Source organism: Malaclemys terrapin, chromosome 1 (genome assembly GCF_027887155.1).
Source record: "Malaclemys terrapin pileata isolate rMalTer1 chromosome 1, rMalTer1.hap1, whole genome shotgun sequence".
In the NCBI taxonomy this organism is placed as follows: Eukaryota; Metazoa; Chordata; order Testudines; family Emydidae; genus Malaclemys; species Malaclemys terrapin.
This window is the reverse complement of record NC_071505.1, coordinates 343,993,690-344,011,338: the sequence shown is the minus strand read 5'-3', so window position 1 is coordinate 344,011,338 and position 17,649 is coordinate 343,993,690. Positions and strand designations below refer to the sequence as shown.

Here is a 17,649-nt window from a genome sequence, read left to right as displayed (position 1 = left end):
CTGTAATTTCCTGGATCGCTTTTTTCCCTTTCTTAAAAATAGGTACTATATTAAGCAATTCTCCAGTCATACGGTGTGGTCCCTGAGTTTATGGATTAATTAAACAGAAGGGGGAAATGTATTCCTGTTTTTGTTTTTTTTAAATATCCTCATAATTTATTGTGTACTCAAGGAGTAATTTTCTTTGTACTCAAAGCTGTAATTTTGATGTGCATAAGATGTTTTCTTCATACATAATAAAAAAATAGTTGAATCCTATTTTAAATGCAAAACTCAACTTTTAGTCTTAACTATGGAACCATGAACACCACTTCCATCATAAAACCATATGTCTCACGGAGTAGTTTTGAAGTTGGATAAACCAATCTTAACAATACTTCTGTAAAATGTGCATGAAGCTAAAGTATTTAATTACTAACCTCATCCATACCACAGTCACATTCCTCCTCATCTTCTAGTTTACCATTACCACACGTCTGTGTTCCAAATATTTTCTTTTCTGGTATGTTAAGAAGGCAAGTTTTTCCTGGTTTTCTTATTGTGTCAAAATAGAATCCTCTGGAGCAGTTACTGAACTCTGTGCACAATATCCGCCTGCACAGCGAGAAAATATCTAATACTAGAGAGCACTTTAATCTGTCAATATATCAAAATCCAATGGCTGGAAATTGAAGCTAGACAAATTCAAACAATAGAAAATGGAACTAATAGCTTCATTCAGCACTCAAGATGGATGCACAAAGATATAATGGGAATCTTAAATGCGGCATTTTCCTAATTTTTAAGTGCTTGACTTTGCAACCCAAACAACATTCTTCTTGAAGCAGAAACACGTATTACCTTCAAGCCATTCACCCAGATAAAATTTGAAGATCTGATTTAAAATTAAATGAACTTCTCTAACACACAACATAGAATGGAGACCAACTGACTATGCACTTAGATATAAAATCAGACTAACTATGCTTGGCTCAGGAATAACACTGATCATTAAAAATGTATATACTGTAGCACCAAATCAACCTATATTACATTTTCAATGGAATATTCTCTGGTCAACAAGTTAAAATTTAAATGAATTAAAATACTTTTGATTTTATAATAAATCCCAGTTTAAAAATAGAGTTCCATACCTGGGTCATTCTTTCCTGCAGACTGATTCCATCAGTACAGACCAGATCGGTAGTCTTCCTCTATATGTAAATCAACTTAGAGCCTACCAGTAGTAGTTAAGAATTTTCCAACTTTTTCCACTGACTCCTCTCCATTATTCTCCAGTCAAAGTTTAGCAAAACTATAACTTCAGCTTAGGTTAGTCAGTAACTGAATTGTGGGGGATGTGTAGTTTTGGACTTGGTTCACAGAAAAAAAATCCCAAGTGAGAAATTATTTCTTCTGCATCCTGTTTCTAACATGATGATAGACAAAGCTGTTTTGAAAGGAATATCCTCTCTCCCAGCAGGGGCTAGGAGGGAGAAGAATGGTCAGAAAGAACCAGACATTGTGCCTTTGGAGAACTGGGGGATGGGGGAGGAGAGAGCTGTCCTAGCAAGGGCCTATGAAAGGTAATCTTAGAAAAATGAAGGTTATTTACCTGTAATCAGAGTTCTTCGAGATGGACTTTGCATATTCACACTCATGGGATGCTCTGATCGGTGGAACCCAAGATGGTAAGGGTATAAAAGGGTGTGGCTCTCCAGCCACCTCAGTTCCTTCCCCCGACATCCCAGGTCCCTTGGTAAGTAGGATTCCAAGGAAATGGGGAAAGATGGGCGGGGAGTATCCATATGCAGAGTCCATCTCAAAGAACCCCAGTTACACAAAAGTAATCTTAATTATTTCTTTGCGGGGCCTCTGCGTACTCCCACTCATGGGATAGATGAACAAGCAGTAACTGTAACCCAAAATGGTGGGATATGGAGTCCTAACTGAACAATGATTGTAGAACAGCCACACTACACTTTGCATCTGATATAGACTCTAAGTCTAATGAGTAGTACTTAGTGAAAGTATGCATTGAAGTCCAGGTTGTTGCTCTACAAATTTCCACAAGAGGAACGTGTTTGGGAAAAACCATAGAAGCTGCCTTAGCCCTGGTAGAAAGTCCAACAGACCTTGTACTTTTGTCCCATTGATCTATACAGGACCATTATTTTAATGGGTCCTTGTTCTGCTCTCCATACCTGCGCATACTCACATTCCATAAGGGGGCATTCTGTTTGGACATGTCCTGGTAGGGGGAAGGGCATGTCAGGGAGAGGACCACATTGGAGAATTAGAGTGGGTCAACCTGGGGCATGGCTGGGGAAGCCTGGCTGAAGCCAAGGCAGGAGTCACAGCTGGAGGTGAGTAGAAGGCAGAAAGGGCCCAACTCAGCATACACCTTGGGCTACATAAACAAAGTAACATGTGACCCTCCAGTAACCTGTTGCCTACAACATGTGTATACAGCAGCATAGGGCAGGAGAATCTCACCCACCTACTCCTGTATCAAACCTATGTCTGAGCCACTGAAGTCCTCAAATCATGGTTTAAAGACTTCAAGGTGCAGAGAATCCTCCAGCAAGTGACCCATGCCCCACGCTGCAGAGGAAGGTGAAAAACCCCCAGGGCCTCTGCCAATCTTCCCTGGAGGAAAATTCCTTCCCAACCCCAAATATGGTGATCAGCTAAACCCTGAGCATGTGGGCAAGACTCACCAGCCAGACACCCAGGAAAGAATTCTCTGTAGTAACTCAGATCCCACTCCATCTAACATCCCATCACAGGCCATTGGGCATATTTACCACTAATAGTCAAAGACCAATTAATTGCCAAAATTAGACTATCCCATTATACCATCCCCTCCATAAACTTATCAAGCTTAGTCTTGAAGCCAGATATGTCTTTTGCCCCCACTGCTTCCCTTGGAAGGCTGTTCCAGAACTTCGCTCCTCTGATGGTTAGAATCTTTTGTCTAATTTCAAATCTAAACTTCCTGATGGCCAGTTTATATCCATTTGTTCTGGTGTCCACATTGGTACTGAACTTAAATAATTCCTCTCCCTCCCTGGTATTTATCCCTCTGATATATTTATAGAGAACAATCATATCTCCCCTCAGCCTTCTTTTGGTTAGGCTAAACAAGCCAAGCTCTTTGAGTCTCCTTTTATAAGACAGGTTTTCCATTCCTCAGATCATCCTAGTAGCCCTTTTCTGTACCTGTTCCAGTTTGAATTCATCCTTCTTAAACATGGGAGACCAGAACTGCACACAGTATTCCAGATGAGGTCTGACCAGTGCCTTGTATAACGGTACTAACACCTCCTTATCTCTACTGGAAATACCTCGCCTGATGCATCCCAAGACCGCATTAGCTTTTTTCATGGCCATATCACATTGGCGGCTCATAGTCATCCTGTGACCAACCAATATTCCAAGGTCCTTCTCCTCCTCTGTTATTTCCAACTGATGCGTCCCCAGCTTATAACAATAATTCTTTTTATTAATCTGTAAATGCATGACCTTGCACTTTTCACTATTAAATTTCATCCTATTACTATTATTCCAGTTTACAAGGTCATCCAGATCTTCCTGTAGGATATCCCGGTCCTTCTCTGTATTGGCAATACCTCCCAGCTTTGTGTTATCCGCAAACTTTATTAGCACATTCCCACTTTTTGTGCTAAGGTCAGTAATAAAAAGATTAAATAAGATTGGTCCCAAAACCGATCCCTGAGGAACTCCACTAGTAACCTCCCTCCAGCCTGACAGTTCACCTTTCAGTACGACCCGTTGTAGTCTCCCCTTTAACCAGTTCCTTATCCACCTTTCAATGTTCATATTGATCCCCATCTTTTCCAATTTAGCTAATAATTCCCCATGTGGAACTGTATCAAATGTCTTACTGAAATCGAGGTAAATTAGATCCACTACATTTCCTTTGCCTAGAAAATCTGTTACCTTCTCAAAGAAGGATATTAGGTTGGTTTGGCACGATCTACCTTTTGTAAAACCATGTTGTATTTTGTCCCAACCTTATCTCCACATTAATGCATTTTTTGCCATTTAATAATTCCTTCTTTGGCACATGTAGAAGAAGCTGAAGAAGAAGGTGGGGTATCATCATCATCAAGTGGAACAGAGGATGATCTTTTGTTTTGTTTTTTTTTATAAACAAACACCTAAAGAACTAGCTGCATGTCATGACTCATGGGTCTTGAATTTGAGTCCACAGGGTGAAGCCAAACTCCATCCTCCACCCAGCAGCCTGCTGCCAACTGCTTACCTAGGGCCCATGAAGCCCAGTCCCAGTTTGAAGCTCTGCCCCTGAGGTCCTATTGGCAGAGTCCTGAAACAGCTGATGGGCCTGCTGGCCTTACTGAAGCCAGCAGCAAGAAGAGGAAGGTGTCTGAACAACTGGGCCCCTCCCTGTTCTGGACTGTGCACCTTGTGCTTCCTGCTCCCCCAGGTTGATTTCGTGGCATCTGATTCAGGGTTCTGATCTTCAGTTGATCTCTTTCCTCCGAGCCCCAGATATCCTGACATGGCCTGACTCATGGTTCTGATCTTAAGTTTGTCTCCTGCTTTTGACCTTCCAGTATCCTGACACAGCTGACTTTTGACTCCTGGATCGTGAGTGTGGACTCTGGCTCTGATCATTAGGTCTGGCTGTGCACGACCTGGCCATGATACTGGGCTAGATGGACCTTTGGTCAACCTAGTATTGCCATTCTTATGTTCTTTTGTTCCCTCTGCCAGAAGGCCATAGCCTGGTACTGTCAAACTGGGAAGATTTTCTGCAGTCAATATCAGCCATCTTTGATGACCCGCACTGAGTTTGAACAGCTGAGGCCACCCTGAGGAGACTCCAGCAGGGGCAAGGCACAGTGGCATCCTGCGCAGCACACTTCACCTCACAGTGGATACAGAGTGGAATGAAGCAGCACACCTGTACTAATTGCAGTGGGGCTTGCAGGAACAAATTAAAGATGAACTGGTCCATGTAGAGATACATAGGGCCATAGGGCCTAGATGCCCTTGTGGACCTTACTATCTGCATTGACGATGGTCAGCAAGAATAAAGAGAGGAGAAAAGGGGGTCCCTGCAGTCCCTCTACCCACGTGCCATGACCTTCTGAATTGATACCCGCTGAATTGATACAAGCCAATTTGGCTTGTCAGCAGCTGAATCCTAAAGAAAAAGAATGGTGCCGGCAGCACCACTTGTGTGTCTGCTGTGGTGAACGTGGCTTGCTGTTTCAGGTGCAGCAGATAGTCAAGTATTTGTTGGATGGACAAATGCATCAGCGAGACTCCAGTTTGACAAGCCCAGATAGAGAACCTCTTTGATTTTGACAGGTAGTGGCCCTGGTGGAGGGCTTTCTGCAACCTAGTAAGACCTGGCAAACTTGCTCCAAACAAGCCTGCTCTTTGAGATGGAGCCTCTAGGCCATTACATGAAGGAATTGCAGGTTCAGGTGGAGCAACTGACCATGGTCCTGGGAGATCAAATCCAGGTGCAACGAGAGTGAGATTGGAGTTGCCACTGATAGCTCCAGTAGAGTGGAGAACCAGTGTTGGGTGGGACCATGCTGGGATTATTAATATAACCCAGGTATGGGCCCCCTTGATCTTTAGTAGCACTCTGTGTGGGAGTGGGAGTGGGGGAAAAACACAGTAAAGCTTTCCCGTCCCAGGATAGCAAGAAGGCATTTGTGATGGAACCTAGACTATGACCTTTTAGAAAGAAGAATTGAAGACATTTTCTGTTGTATTTGTTCATAAATAGGTCAATTTGTGGTGTCCCCCACTGCTGGAAAATGCACATAGCTATATCCAGGTGAAGAGACCATTTGTGGTGACTGGAGAAAGACCTGCTCATAAAATCTGCTAACTTATTCTGCACCCCTGGAAGGTAAGAGGCCTCGATGTTGACTGAAAGAGCTATGCAAAATTCCCATAGTTGAACTACTTCCTAACACAGGAGGGATGACTGAGTTCCTCCCTGCCTGTTGAGGTAAAACATAGCTATGATGTTGTCCATAAGGACAAACAGGTTTCTCCCCCTGGCATGAGGTAGGGAAGCCTGACAGGCAAGACAAATCACTTTGAACTATCTGACATTGATATGAAGAGAAAGCTCTATTGAGGACCAAAGACCCTGAGTTTGGAGTGGCCCCAGGTGAGCTCCCCACCCTAGAGCCGACACATCTGAGACCAGAATCACCAATGGTTGAAGGCAGAGGAGGGGAATGCCCACACAAATCTTGAGAGGATTCAACCACTAATTCAGCAAAATTAGAACCTGTGAAGGTACCATAAGCACAGGATCTAGATGCAGACAGCTTGGAGAGTACATTGAGGCCAACCACATCTGAAGGAGTCTGAGGTGCCACCTCTCATGTGGTACTACATAATTGTACAAGGCTATATTTTCTAACAGCCTCATACAGTTTTCGGCTGTTGTGATTCAATGAATCTCGAGGAATCTCATGAGAGATTCAATAGATTGAAATCTTGACTCTTTGGCCTGGGTAGAGTCCAACATAGCCCCTATAAACTCTATCCTCTCTACTAGAGAGAGGATAGACTTGTCCGCATTGATCAGTAGTCCTTAGGCCTTGAAGGCTGACTGAATGAGATGAACACTGGATATAACCGAAGCTTTGGACAGCCCTTGACTTGCCAGTCATTCATTTAAAGGTAGACTTGCACTCCTAGTCTCCTAAAGAACACTTCTACCATGAAGACATGTTCTGTTAACACTCAAGGAGCTACAGATAGGCCGAATGGAAGCACTGTGAACTGGTAATGAGGAACTTTCTGTGCTCTTGGTATATCGATACATGAAAGTGGGCATCTCTTAAACTGAGGACGGTGTACTGGTCTCCAGCACCCCGAGAGGGAATAATGCATGTCAAGGTTACCATGTGAAACCTTTTTTTTTTTTAGATAATTGTTGAACAGAGACAGGTGTAAAATAGGTGTGAGTCCTCTCTTGGTTTTGGGGATTAGGAAATAATGGGAGTAGAAAACCTTCCCTCTTAAATTTTGTGTCACCTCCTCTATGGCTCCTACCTGAAGGAGAGATTGAACCTCCTGGACCAGAAGTGGAGTGCCTGAAGAGGGATGGGAAGGGAGGGTAAGTAGGAGGGGTAGAAATAATTTGTAGGGTGTACTCCACTTCTGTCGTGCTCAACACCCAACGATGCATGGTGATATGGGACCAAGCACTGAGGAAATAGGAAAGGCAGTTTGCAAATAAAGGAAAAAGAGGGTGGGTCTGGCATCCTGGGAACTGGCATTGAAGCAGAGGTAGGAGGAGGAGGTGGTTTACACTTAAAACTTCTTTCTCTGCAGGTCTTGTTGGAGAGTGCGAGCAGAATACCGGAGGGGTTGTTGAGGCCTAAAGTGCTTCCTGGAAGGAGCTGGAGTGTACAACTTGTTGCCCTTGAGTCCTGTAACCCATGGGGCTTAGCATCAGCCTGCTCTGAAAAGAACTAAGATTCTTTGAAGGGCAGATCCTGCATAGTTTGTTTGACCTCCTGTGGGGGCCACAAGGACCACAACCAGGAATTCTTATGCATGGCCTCCGCTGAAGCCATGGACCTGGCAGCCAAGTCAGCTACATTCAGAGAAGCTTGCACTGAGACATGAGACATTCTAAATCAATTTTCCCTTATCCACTAGCAAGGAGAATTCCTGCCTAGCCTATTCTGGGAGCATATCTTTACATTTCAGCATAGAGACCCACAAATTAAACTCTTACCTGCCCAAAAGTGCATGCGTTTTGGTTCAGTCTCAGTATAATCTTGTCCGGAAAAAATATTGTGTAGGGAAGATGCACCATCAGAGCTGCAATCTCTCCTGTTCTCCTGGCTGATGTAATTGCTTCCAGGATGGCCCTTTTCATGGATAGGTATGTTAGTGAACAGGTGGCCATGGGTTCAAAGGTGGGCCTCATCAGTCTTTTCAATACAAGGTTCAGCTCCCATGTGGGAGTAGGAAAAAGAGGTACTGGTTCTATGGCTCTTAACTGGAGGTGGCGATCTATCTCCTGTTGTAGTAAGCGCTCATGAGAAGGGTCCCTGAAGAGGGACTGGGAAGGGAGTTCTGGAGGGGGTAGGTAGGTAAAATGGATGGAGTACCCGGTTAGAATGATCGGTAGGACACATCAATCGGATGTTATGTGTTCCCGGGCACTGCAGAATGCTGCCAATCGGTGGACAAATGGGTGTGGAACAATGGTCGGCTGTGTCAATTGAGGGGAGTGGTCTAACAGTGCCTTGACCTGACCATCAGAAGTGGTGCTTAGACGTAGAGAGCTGCAATGAAGGTTGTGGGCCAGGTGGTTTGTGTTTAGGGAATTTCCCTTTCTTTCTTTGCAGCTCTTAGTGGCGCTGAGTTTGGTACTGAGAGGTCTGTGGTCTGTGCTGGGATTGGGGACTAAGTAATCTCTTTTGTCTCGGTGCAGAGATACCCAATGACCGCAGGGTAGCCCTGGAGTCTTTCAGGCATGCTGGCAGTGTGCTGCCCAAAGGTCCCAATATGGTTATTGGGATGGTGATGGCATAGAGCCTGGAGGTGGTGCCCATGTGTTGCCATACCAGGATGGTGGTGGTGGAGCCATCTGTGGGTATATCCTTGGGCTCTGTTGGTAGTGAGCACCATAAAGAGGAGGGAGGAGTACTACAACACTACCTCATCAGGATAACTGTCTGAACCCTCAATAGAGAGCAGAGGGGCATGGCATGGCATGGCATGGCAGCGGGGCTAATTTCAGTGCTTGGTAGAGGCTTGGTGCAGAGGTCTTGATTACTGAGAGGAGGGGACTCGGGTGCATCCGGCATGCAGATGTTTCTTGAATGGCAGACTTATGCCTTTACCAATCATCCTGGTATCGGTGGCGGTGCTGGGGGGACGAATATCTTGTCCACATTGGTCGCTTCTATGCTGGGTGAACCATTGCTAGTGGTATCAATGTGGACTTGCATACCAGGAACGTCTTTTTAAAGGAGTGCTTAATCCTGTCCTTCAGTGCTGATGACTCTGTGCCTGTGCCCATCAAATCCATGGACTTGTCAGCGGTACCAGTTGCTGTCAGTTTCCATGAGCCATGGGTGCCAGACTGAGATGGCTTCATTGCCAAAGATACCGAATGAGATGGTGAGCGCTTGCAGCTATCTCATGACTCACTATGGGGGCTTCCTGCTCTTTTCTTAGATGGTTTGTGAGAGATCTCCACAGCCTGCTTCTTCAACCCTCAGTCCTTAGATGTAGAAGGCTGTACGGAAGACTCATGTCTGCCAGGCAACTGGTGTTTTAGCTGCCTCCATGAAGATAATCTTCTGGGAAAGCTCTCTCTCTTTGCAGGATCTTGGCTAGAGTTGTTGGCAAAGACCGCACTTCTATTGTATGTGGCCTTCCCTGAGGCAGTGAATGCAACGAGTGCACTTATCTGCAATTGGAATCACCTCTTTACAAGTGAAGCACTTTTCGAAGCCCAGCAAAGGGGGCATACCTTGTTAGGGGAAAGGATCCCCAATGGGGAAGAAAACATGGGAGGGAAAAATAAAGTTTCTTTTTCTTTTTAAGGGGAAAAACCGCAACTATAACTATAACTAGGAGACTAACTAACTATAGGTATGTAGATTAAGATGACAGTCTTAATGGACTGCTAATGGCTCTGTCTCTAGCCAGAGGTGGTTGAGAAGGAACTGAGGAGGGCTAGCCAATGCACATGGGCTAGCCTTGTGGCGCAACACGAGGAGAGACAATGCATGTGTGAGCCGAAAGGACAGTGCTACTGAAGTTCTCCAATTAGCAGCGCAGGGATGCAAGCACACCTATAGTGGAGCGCCCATAGGGACACTACATGAAGAAGTACAGGTGTGTCCAGTGGGTAGGTGCCACTTCCCTTTCTGAGGTAACTGAATTGGAGTGCTTGCAATACAATATGTAAATGGGGGGAAAGCCCCATGGATTCCAAAGAGCCCACTGGATAGGCGTAGGCCCCCCAGTGAATTCCTCATCAACCACTCAATGGTACTCCCATGAGTGGATCCATGAAAGAGTGGAAATGGCAGGAGGAGGAGCAGTGAAAGTGGCTCAGAGGACGAAAAACATAGGATTGAACCTCTGACTCAGAAGACGACTCCTCTCCTTCTGTTCACCATGGAGATAATGTCAGCGACTGGTGCTTGAGATGGAGAGGCCCACAGAGAAGCGAGCATTGCAGGTTCCCTCTTTGACAGTACTGAAGGGCGAGCTGTCAGGGGTACATGAGGCTGGTACAATACTAAGTGTAGTAGCGATCCTGCCTGTTGTCCCGTGTGTGCCAGCACTGATAGTGTCGACTCTTGTATTGCTGGCAATAGCAGCACCAACAGGGTCATGATGTTCCGGGCAGCTACAAATGCCTCTGGCGGGTCGCTATCAAGATAGTGTCATTGTGGTGCCACAGATGCAGAAGGAGCTCCTTCTGTCTCTGGATTAGATGAAAACTGCATAGGCCCTGAAGTCAGCAGTGTATTATTCTGCAGTCTCAGAAGAGTGCTTGGGCTTGGACCACAGTCTACTCTTATCCCCATGCCTAGCAGACTTCGGTGCCCAAGATCTCTCCCTTTTGGCCGTCTGCTTCTTATGTCTCTTCTTAGGCAATGGGGATGATGAGCAGTGTCAGGACTCAGGTATGGCAGGAGAAATACTCCTTACTGACATCGAGGCACTCGGTGCTGAGTCTAACTAACCTGGCTCAGATGGAGAGCTCAAGAACTCTTCCGTGAGTACAAACTTTAGGATGGCTTCATGATCTTTCTTCATATGGATAGTAATTTCATGATCTAATAAGAATATAATGTTAGGGATCTATTATCGACCACCTGACCAGGACAGTGATAGTGATGATGAAATGCTAAGGGAAATTAGAGAGGCTATCAAAATAAAGAACTCAATAATAGTGGGGGGTTTCAATTATCCCCATATTGACTGGGTACATGTCACCTCAGGACGAAATGCAGAGACAACATTTCTCGATATTTTAAATGACTGCTTCTTGGAGCAGCTGGTATGGGAACCCACAAGGGGAGAGGCAACTCTAGATTTAGTCCTGAGTGGAGCGCAGGAGCTGGTCCAAAAGGTAACTATAACAGAACCGCTTGTAAATATTGACCATAATATAATAACATTTAACATCCCTGTGGTGGGAAGAACATCTCAACAGCCCAATACTGTGGCATTTAATTTCAAAAGGGTGAACTATGCAAAAATAAGGGGGTTAGTTAAACAGAAATTAAAAGTATCAAAGGGATAGCCATGTTAGTCTGGATCTGTAAAAGCAGCGAAGAGTCCTGTGGCACCTTATAGACTAACAGACGTATAGGAGCATGAGCTTTCGTGGGTGAATGCATCCGAAGAAGTGGGTATTCACCCATGAAAGCTCATGCTCCTATACATCTGTTAGTCTATAAGGTGCCACAGGACTCTTTGCTGCTTTTACAGAAATTAAAAGGTACAGTGACTAAAGTGAAATCCCTGCAAGCTGCATGGGCGCTTTTTAAAGACACCATAATAGAGGCCCAACTTAAATGTATACCCCAAATTAAGAAACACAGTAAAAGAACTAAAAAAGAGCCACCATGGCTTAACAACCATGTAAAAGAAGCAGTGAGAGATAAAAAGACTTCCTTTAAAAAGTAGAAGTCAAATCCTAGTGAGGTAAATAGAAAGGAGCATAAACACTGCCAAATTAAGTGTAAAAATGTAATAAGAAAAGCCAAAGAGGAGTTTGAAGAACGGCTAGCCAAACTCCAAAGGTAATAACAAAATGTCTTTTAAGTACATCAGAAGCAGGAAGCCTGCTAAACAACCAGTGGGGCCCCTCAATGATCAAGATACAAAAGGAGCGCTTAAAGACGATAAAGTCATTGTGGAGAAACTAAACGAATTCTTTGCTTCAGTCTTCACGGCTGAGGATGTTAGGGAGATTCCCAAACCTGAGCCGGCTTTTGTAGGTGACAAATCTGAGGAACTGTCACAGATTGAAGTGTCACTAGAGGAGGTTTTGGAATTAATTGATAAACTTAACATTAACAAGAAACCGGGACCAGATGGCATTCACCCAAGAGTTCTGAAAGAACTCAAATGTGAAATTGCGGAACTATTAACTAGGGTTTGTAACCTGCCCTTTAAATCGGCTTCTGTATCCAACGACTGGAAGATAGCTAATGTAACGCCAATATTTAACAAGGGCTGTAGAGGTGATCCCTGCAATTACAGATCAGTAAGCTAACGTTGGTACCGGGCAAATTAGTCGAAACAATAGTAAAGAATAAAATTGTCAGACACATAGAACATACATTGTTGGGCAAAAGTCAACATGGTTTCTGTAAAGGGAAATCGTGTCTTACTAATCTATTAGAGTTCTTTGAAGGGGTCAACAAACATGTGGACAAGGGGGATCCAGTGGACATAGTGTACTTAGATTTCCAGAAAGCCTTTGACAAGGTCCCTCACCAAAGGCTCTTACATAAATTAAGTTGTCATGGGATAAAAGGGAAGGTCTTTTCATGGATTGAGAACTGGTTAAAAGACAGGAAACAAAGGGTAGGAATTAATGGTAAATTCTCAGAATGGAGAGGGGTAACTCGTGGTGTTCCTTAAGGGTCAGTCCTAGGACCAATCCTATTCAAATTACTCATAAATGATCTGGAGAAAGGGGTAAACAGTGAGGTGGCAAAGGTTGCAGATGATACTAAACTGCTCAAGATAGTTAAGACCAAAGCAGACTGTGATGAACTTCAAAAAGATCTCACAAAACTAAGTGATTGGGCAACAAAATGGCAAATGAAATTTAATATGGATAAATGTAAAGTAATGCACATTGGGAAAAATAACCCCAACTATACATACAATATGATGGGGGCTAATTTAGCGACAACGAGTCAGGAAAAAGATCTTGGAGTCATTGTGGATAGTTCTCTGAAGACGTCCAGGCAGTGTGCAGAGGCAGTCAAAAAAGCAAACAGGATGTTAGGAATCATTAAAAAGGGGATAGAGAATAAGACTGAGAATATATTATTGCCCTTATATAAATCGATGGTACGCCCACATCTTGAATACTGCGTACAGATGTGGTCTCCTCATCTCAAAAAAAATATACTGTCACTACAAAATGTTCAGAGAAGGGCAACTAAAATGATTAGGGGTTTGGAACGGGTCCCATATGAGGAGAGATTAAAGAGGCTAGGACTTTTCAGCTTGGAAAAGAGGAGACTAAGCGGGGATATGATAGAGGTATATAAAATCATGAGTGATGTGGAGAAAGTAGATAAGGAAAAGGCAGCAGGTTTAAAACACATAAAAGGAAGTTCTTCACGCAGCACACAGTCAACTTGTGGAACATCTTGTGAAGGCTAGGACTATAACAGCGTTTAAAAGAGAACTGGATAAATTCATGGAGGTTAAGTCCATTAATGGCTATTAGCCAGGATGGGTAAGGAATGGTGTCCCTAGCCTCTGTTTGTCAGAGGGTGGAGATGGATGGCAGGAGAGAGATCACTTGATCATTACCTGTTAGGTTCATTCCCTCTGGGGCACCTGGCATTAGTCACTGTCAGTAGACAGGATACTGGGCTAGATGGACCTTTGGTCTGACCCAGTACGGCCGTTCTTATGTTCTTATGTTCATGTGAACTTAAAGTCTGCACATTTGGGAACACTCTATGATATGAGCTTCCTCAAGGCACTTCAAGCAAGTTGAGTGCAGGTCGCTCATGGGCATAGGCTTATTGCAGGAAACACAGGGCTTGAATCTGGGTGATCAAGTGATCCCACAGTACTGGGAGTTGACTGAAATCCTGAGATGGTAAAAAGAAATCTAACTAACTAAACACTAATAACCTTAACACTAATTATTTACAAAACAAGAGAACATAGTCCACTGGGAGAACTTTCAAATGCAAAAAGAGCAGTTCCAGTGCCTGTCACAGGGGGTGAGATGGGACTGAGGAGGGTTGGGTGGGTCTTTTGTACCCGTGCCACTATTGCACAGCAGCAGAGGGCACTCAAACCACTGAGGGAAAAAATTTCTGGCGGCTGTGCACGGGATATGCACACACCAAGAGTGGAATGCACATGTGCAATCACTCAAAGAAGAACTAACATTTAACAAATACTTAATCTATTTACGTTAGCGACTGCCTAACTATTTGCAAGTAACAATAGATGACAAAGAGAGCTGAAAGAACCAGGACTTGAAGGAACACAGGGTGCTCCAACTCCATCACAACCAGAGAGAAGGAACTGAGAGGGAGTTGGAGAAGCCTTGTCCTTTATACCCTTCAGGTGTGAGCACAAGGACACAGCACACATTGACAATCCTAATGGTAATGATTGCAACAATCCTCAACTCTTGTTCACTGGTCACAAATACACCTACAATGAAATGTATACATCTGCAATCACTTGAAAGAGAACCACTGCTGCAAAGTGCTACGGGCCAGTAAAAGGAGAGTAGGGCCCATAATCCCTTAGCATTCTTGGGTTTCAACCTGAACTCAAAAACTAATCTGCAAAGCAATTGATGATAGGTCAAAAGTGGAATAAGGAGCCAGAGAGAGAGAGAGAGAGAGAAACACAAAGGAAAAATATTGTATGTACAAGTCAGGAAAGACTTCTGAATTTAATTGATTCTTCAAAGGCAGGAAGCCTAATAGCCATGTCAAAAGGAAGGGCAGAGGAGTCAGTGACTGAACATGAGAACATTTTCAACTGGTATTCTGTGCCTCCTACATGATATGCAATGTAGGTGAAGGACCATCCTGTCTCATGTGCGCCATGGGCAACCAGTTAATACAAATAAAACCACAGCCCCCTAATTCTCCGATGACTGTGATAGGGTGTACAGACCCCACTGATTAGGAAGGTGCCAGAGATGCCATGGAGGAAGGGCTAGCCCCACACCACTGGTCTTGCCAATCATATATGGTAGGGAGGAGGTCTTTGAAATGGAGGAAACTGCAGTCAGCTGGAGAGGGAAGAGCAAGATTACCCTAAGCTGGAGCCACAGGGGGAACTCACAGGGAGACCTTCTCCCCGACCTGTGGGCAGTACAGCAAACACCCATGGTAAGCTGGACAGAGTAAGCCTGACTCAGCAGCCCAGCCTGAGAGATTTCTTAAAACCCACTACACAGATCCTGTATTGTTGGCAGCTTTGTGGACCTTCTTTCCCCCCATAAGGGGAAACTCTCGAGTCCATTGGGGTACTTAACTTTCCTTTTGATTCCACCATCCAGAAAGATGCAAGGAGCCCTGCAAAGGGCAGGGCCTCCTTGCAAAACCTAAGGAACTGGGGCCTGTGCTGGAGCCACCCAGTGTAAATAACCATCCCACCATCTGGGAGAAAAAACTTAGGAGACTCCTTTACTACGAGCTTATCAAAAGACATAATTATTTTATTATAAACTTTAAAACCAAGCATTACTCACCAGGCATGTGACCACATCACGCATGTTCCTCCTCCGGGGCATTTGCAGACACAGCCTCTAGCTTTATTTCTCTTAGAATCATCATGAGGAAAGCCAAGAGAATGGCCCATCTCATGTGCAACACTGATTGCATCATAAAGCACTGATCTAGATATCGCCTGTACACAGTTAGACAAAACACCAAGACAAGGAGTTATGAATTACATGTGAACATAAAAAAGCCAAATTTTAAGAGTTGTGTGACTGCATGAACACACTGGATAATATCATTTGCAAACATATATCTAGAACATGGCAGAATCCCACAAGAGAACTTTCAGCGTGAAGGAATAATTTCTTCACACTGCCCTCTGAGATCATTTTAAGAGGTGGGAAAAAATGAAGCACTCACAAGTGATATGTCTAGCTCTGCCAAGGTCCCCAAGCCATAGAATTTTACCCAATAATTCCTACATCTATTCCATAACTTCTGGTTGTGCTAAAGCATTTCTTTTATAAGGACATACATTCCTGATTTAAAGACTCCATGTGATGAAGAATCCACCATAACACGTAGCAAGCTGTTTTAATGGTTAATTAACTTCACAGTGCCTTATCTCCATCCAAATTCACTCAGCTTCAGATTCTTCTCTTTGATAAGCCAAATAGATTGAACTTTTTAAATCTCTCACCTTAAAGCAGGTTTTTCAGACTGAATCATTCTTATACCTCATCTAAATCACTTCCAATTTTTCACCATTCATGTGAAAGTAAAGAGTAGGTAATGTGGGAGAGGGAAAGTGGAGACCCCATGTTTGGAAGATTAGCAGAAAGAACTTTGTCATAATGGATCACTGATATCAATTTCAGATAAGATAAGAGTAGGTAAATAACTTTCACCTATTGCGTCCATATCTTGGTTGTAGGGAGTCCACATTTTTCAATACTTCTAAATAATTGCACAGGATACAGACCAATGGGATTCTTGACTTCATAATGGTGAGGGTAAGGACTAAGGCAGAAAATATGGTTTATTTTCCCCTCACTTTGGAGAGTGCCTGGATATTTACTTGTAAAAATGATCAAGTGGCACACTGTTCCCTACAAAGCTATTATAACAAAACCACTAAGCTGTGGGTGTATCAACTGGGGAAATAGGTCTCCAGCTGAGTCACTTTAAGTTCAATTCATTCGATCCCATTCCAGAGTATATCATAGTTCCGTAATTACTGACCCTTTTCGGGGGTGGGGGGGGAGACACGGGCCTGCCTGCTACTCTGGGTCCCAACCCATGGACACTAGAAGTAGCAGCCCCCTGCTGCATCCCTGTATTAATTGCTGCGTTTCCCTGGACCACTTCTCCATGGCCTCCCAGTACCTTTCCTTCACCCTTAGCTCAGACTGAAGTCTTTCTTAAGTCCCAGCAGCCAACCAGGAGCTCCTTCTTGCTCCCCCAGTCCCTGCCAGTAACTGCTCTGTCCCTGGTATTGCAGTTCCTTCAGCCAGCCAGGAGCACTGTACTCACTCCTCTGGCTCCAGGCAGCAACTGACTAACTCTTTTACTGCAGCTCCTTTTATGTGGGCTGGCTAGGTCCAGGTTGGCTGCTTCCCTGCAGCCTCTCTAGGCTACTTGGAGGTTTCAACTCCCCTGGTCCTTTCTGGGATGGGGGGTGGCAGGACCAAAAGGTCTCCAGCAGTGGGCCTCAGGGCCTGTACACCCCATCACAATGATGATATAATACCTTGGCTGACAAAGTTTGCAGATGACATATTGGTGGGGAAGTAAATAATGAGGGAGACAGATTACTGTTACAAATAGATCAGAACCACCTGATTAAATTATCGCAGTCTAATAAAATGTGTTTTAATACAGGCAAATGTAAGATAGCATATCTGAGAAAGATGAACAAAATGCATGCTATACATACAGGATGGAAGACACCATCTTGGAAAGCAGTGATTAAGAGGAGGACTTGGAGATCATCCAAGCTAATTGTCTCAATGTGAATGGTCAGTGCATGGTATGGCAAAAGGGCTAATGCAATCCTTGAATGTATGAAAAGAGGAATATCAAATACAACTAGGAAAGTGGTCTTGTCTCTGTACACAGCATTGGTAAGACTGCTACTAGAATATTGTGTCCAGTTCTGGTTCCACACTTCAAGAAAGTTGTGGAAACACTGGAGAGAGTTTTTTGGAGG

The 17,649-nt window shown here is 44.1% G+C and overlaps 1 protein-coding gene across 1 annotated transcript in view; it reads right to left on the bottom strand.

Moving 5' to 3' along the window:
- The window catches only part of LOC128830152 (disintegrin and metalloproteinase domain-containing protein 20-like), a 211,708-nt gene that overhangs the window by 105,874 nt on the left and 88,185 nt on the right, over positions 1 to 17,649 (bottom strand). Inside the window, exons 11-12 of the mRNA XM_054015911.1 lie at positions 15,470 to 15,627; positions 420 to 594 (exon numbers count right to left, since the gene is read on the bottom strand). Of these exons, the coding sequence (XP_053871886.1) occupies positions 420 to 594; positions 15,470 to 15,627 (333 nt within the window). The remainder of the gene's footprint in view (positions 1 to 419; positions 595 to 15,469; positions 15,628 to 17,649) is intronic.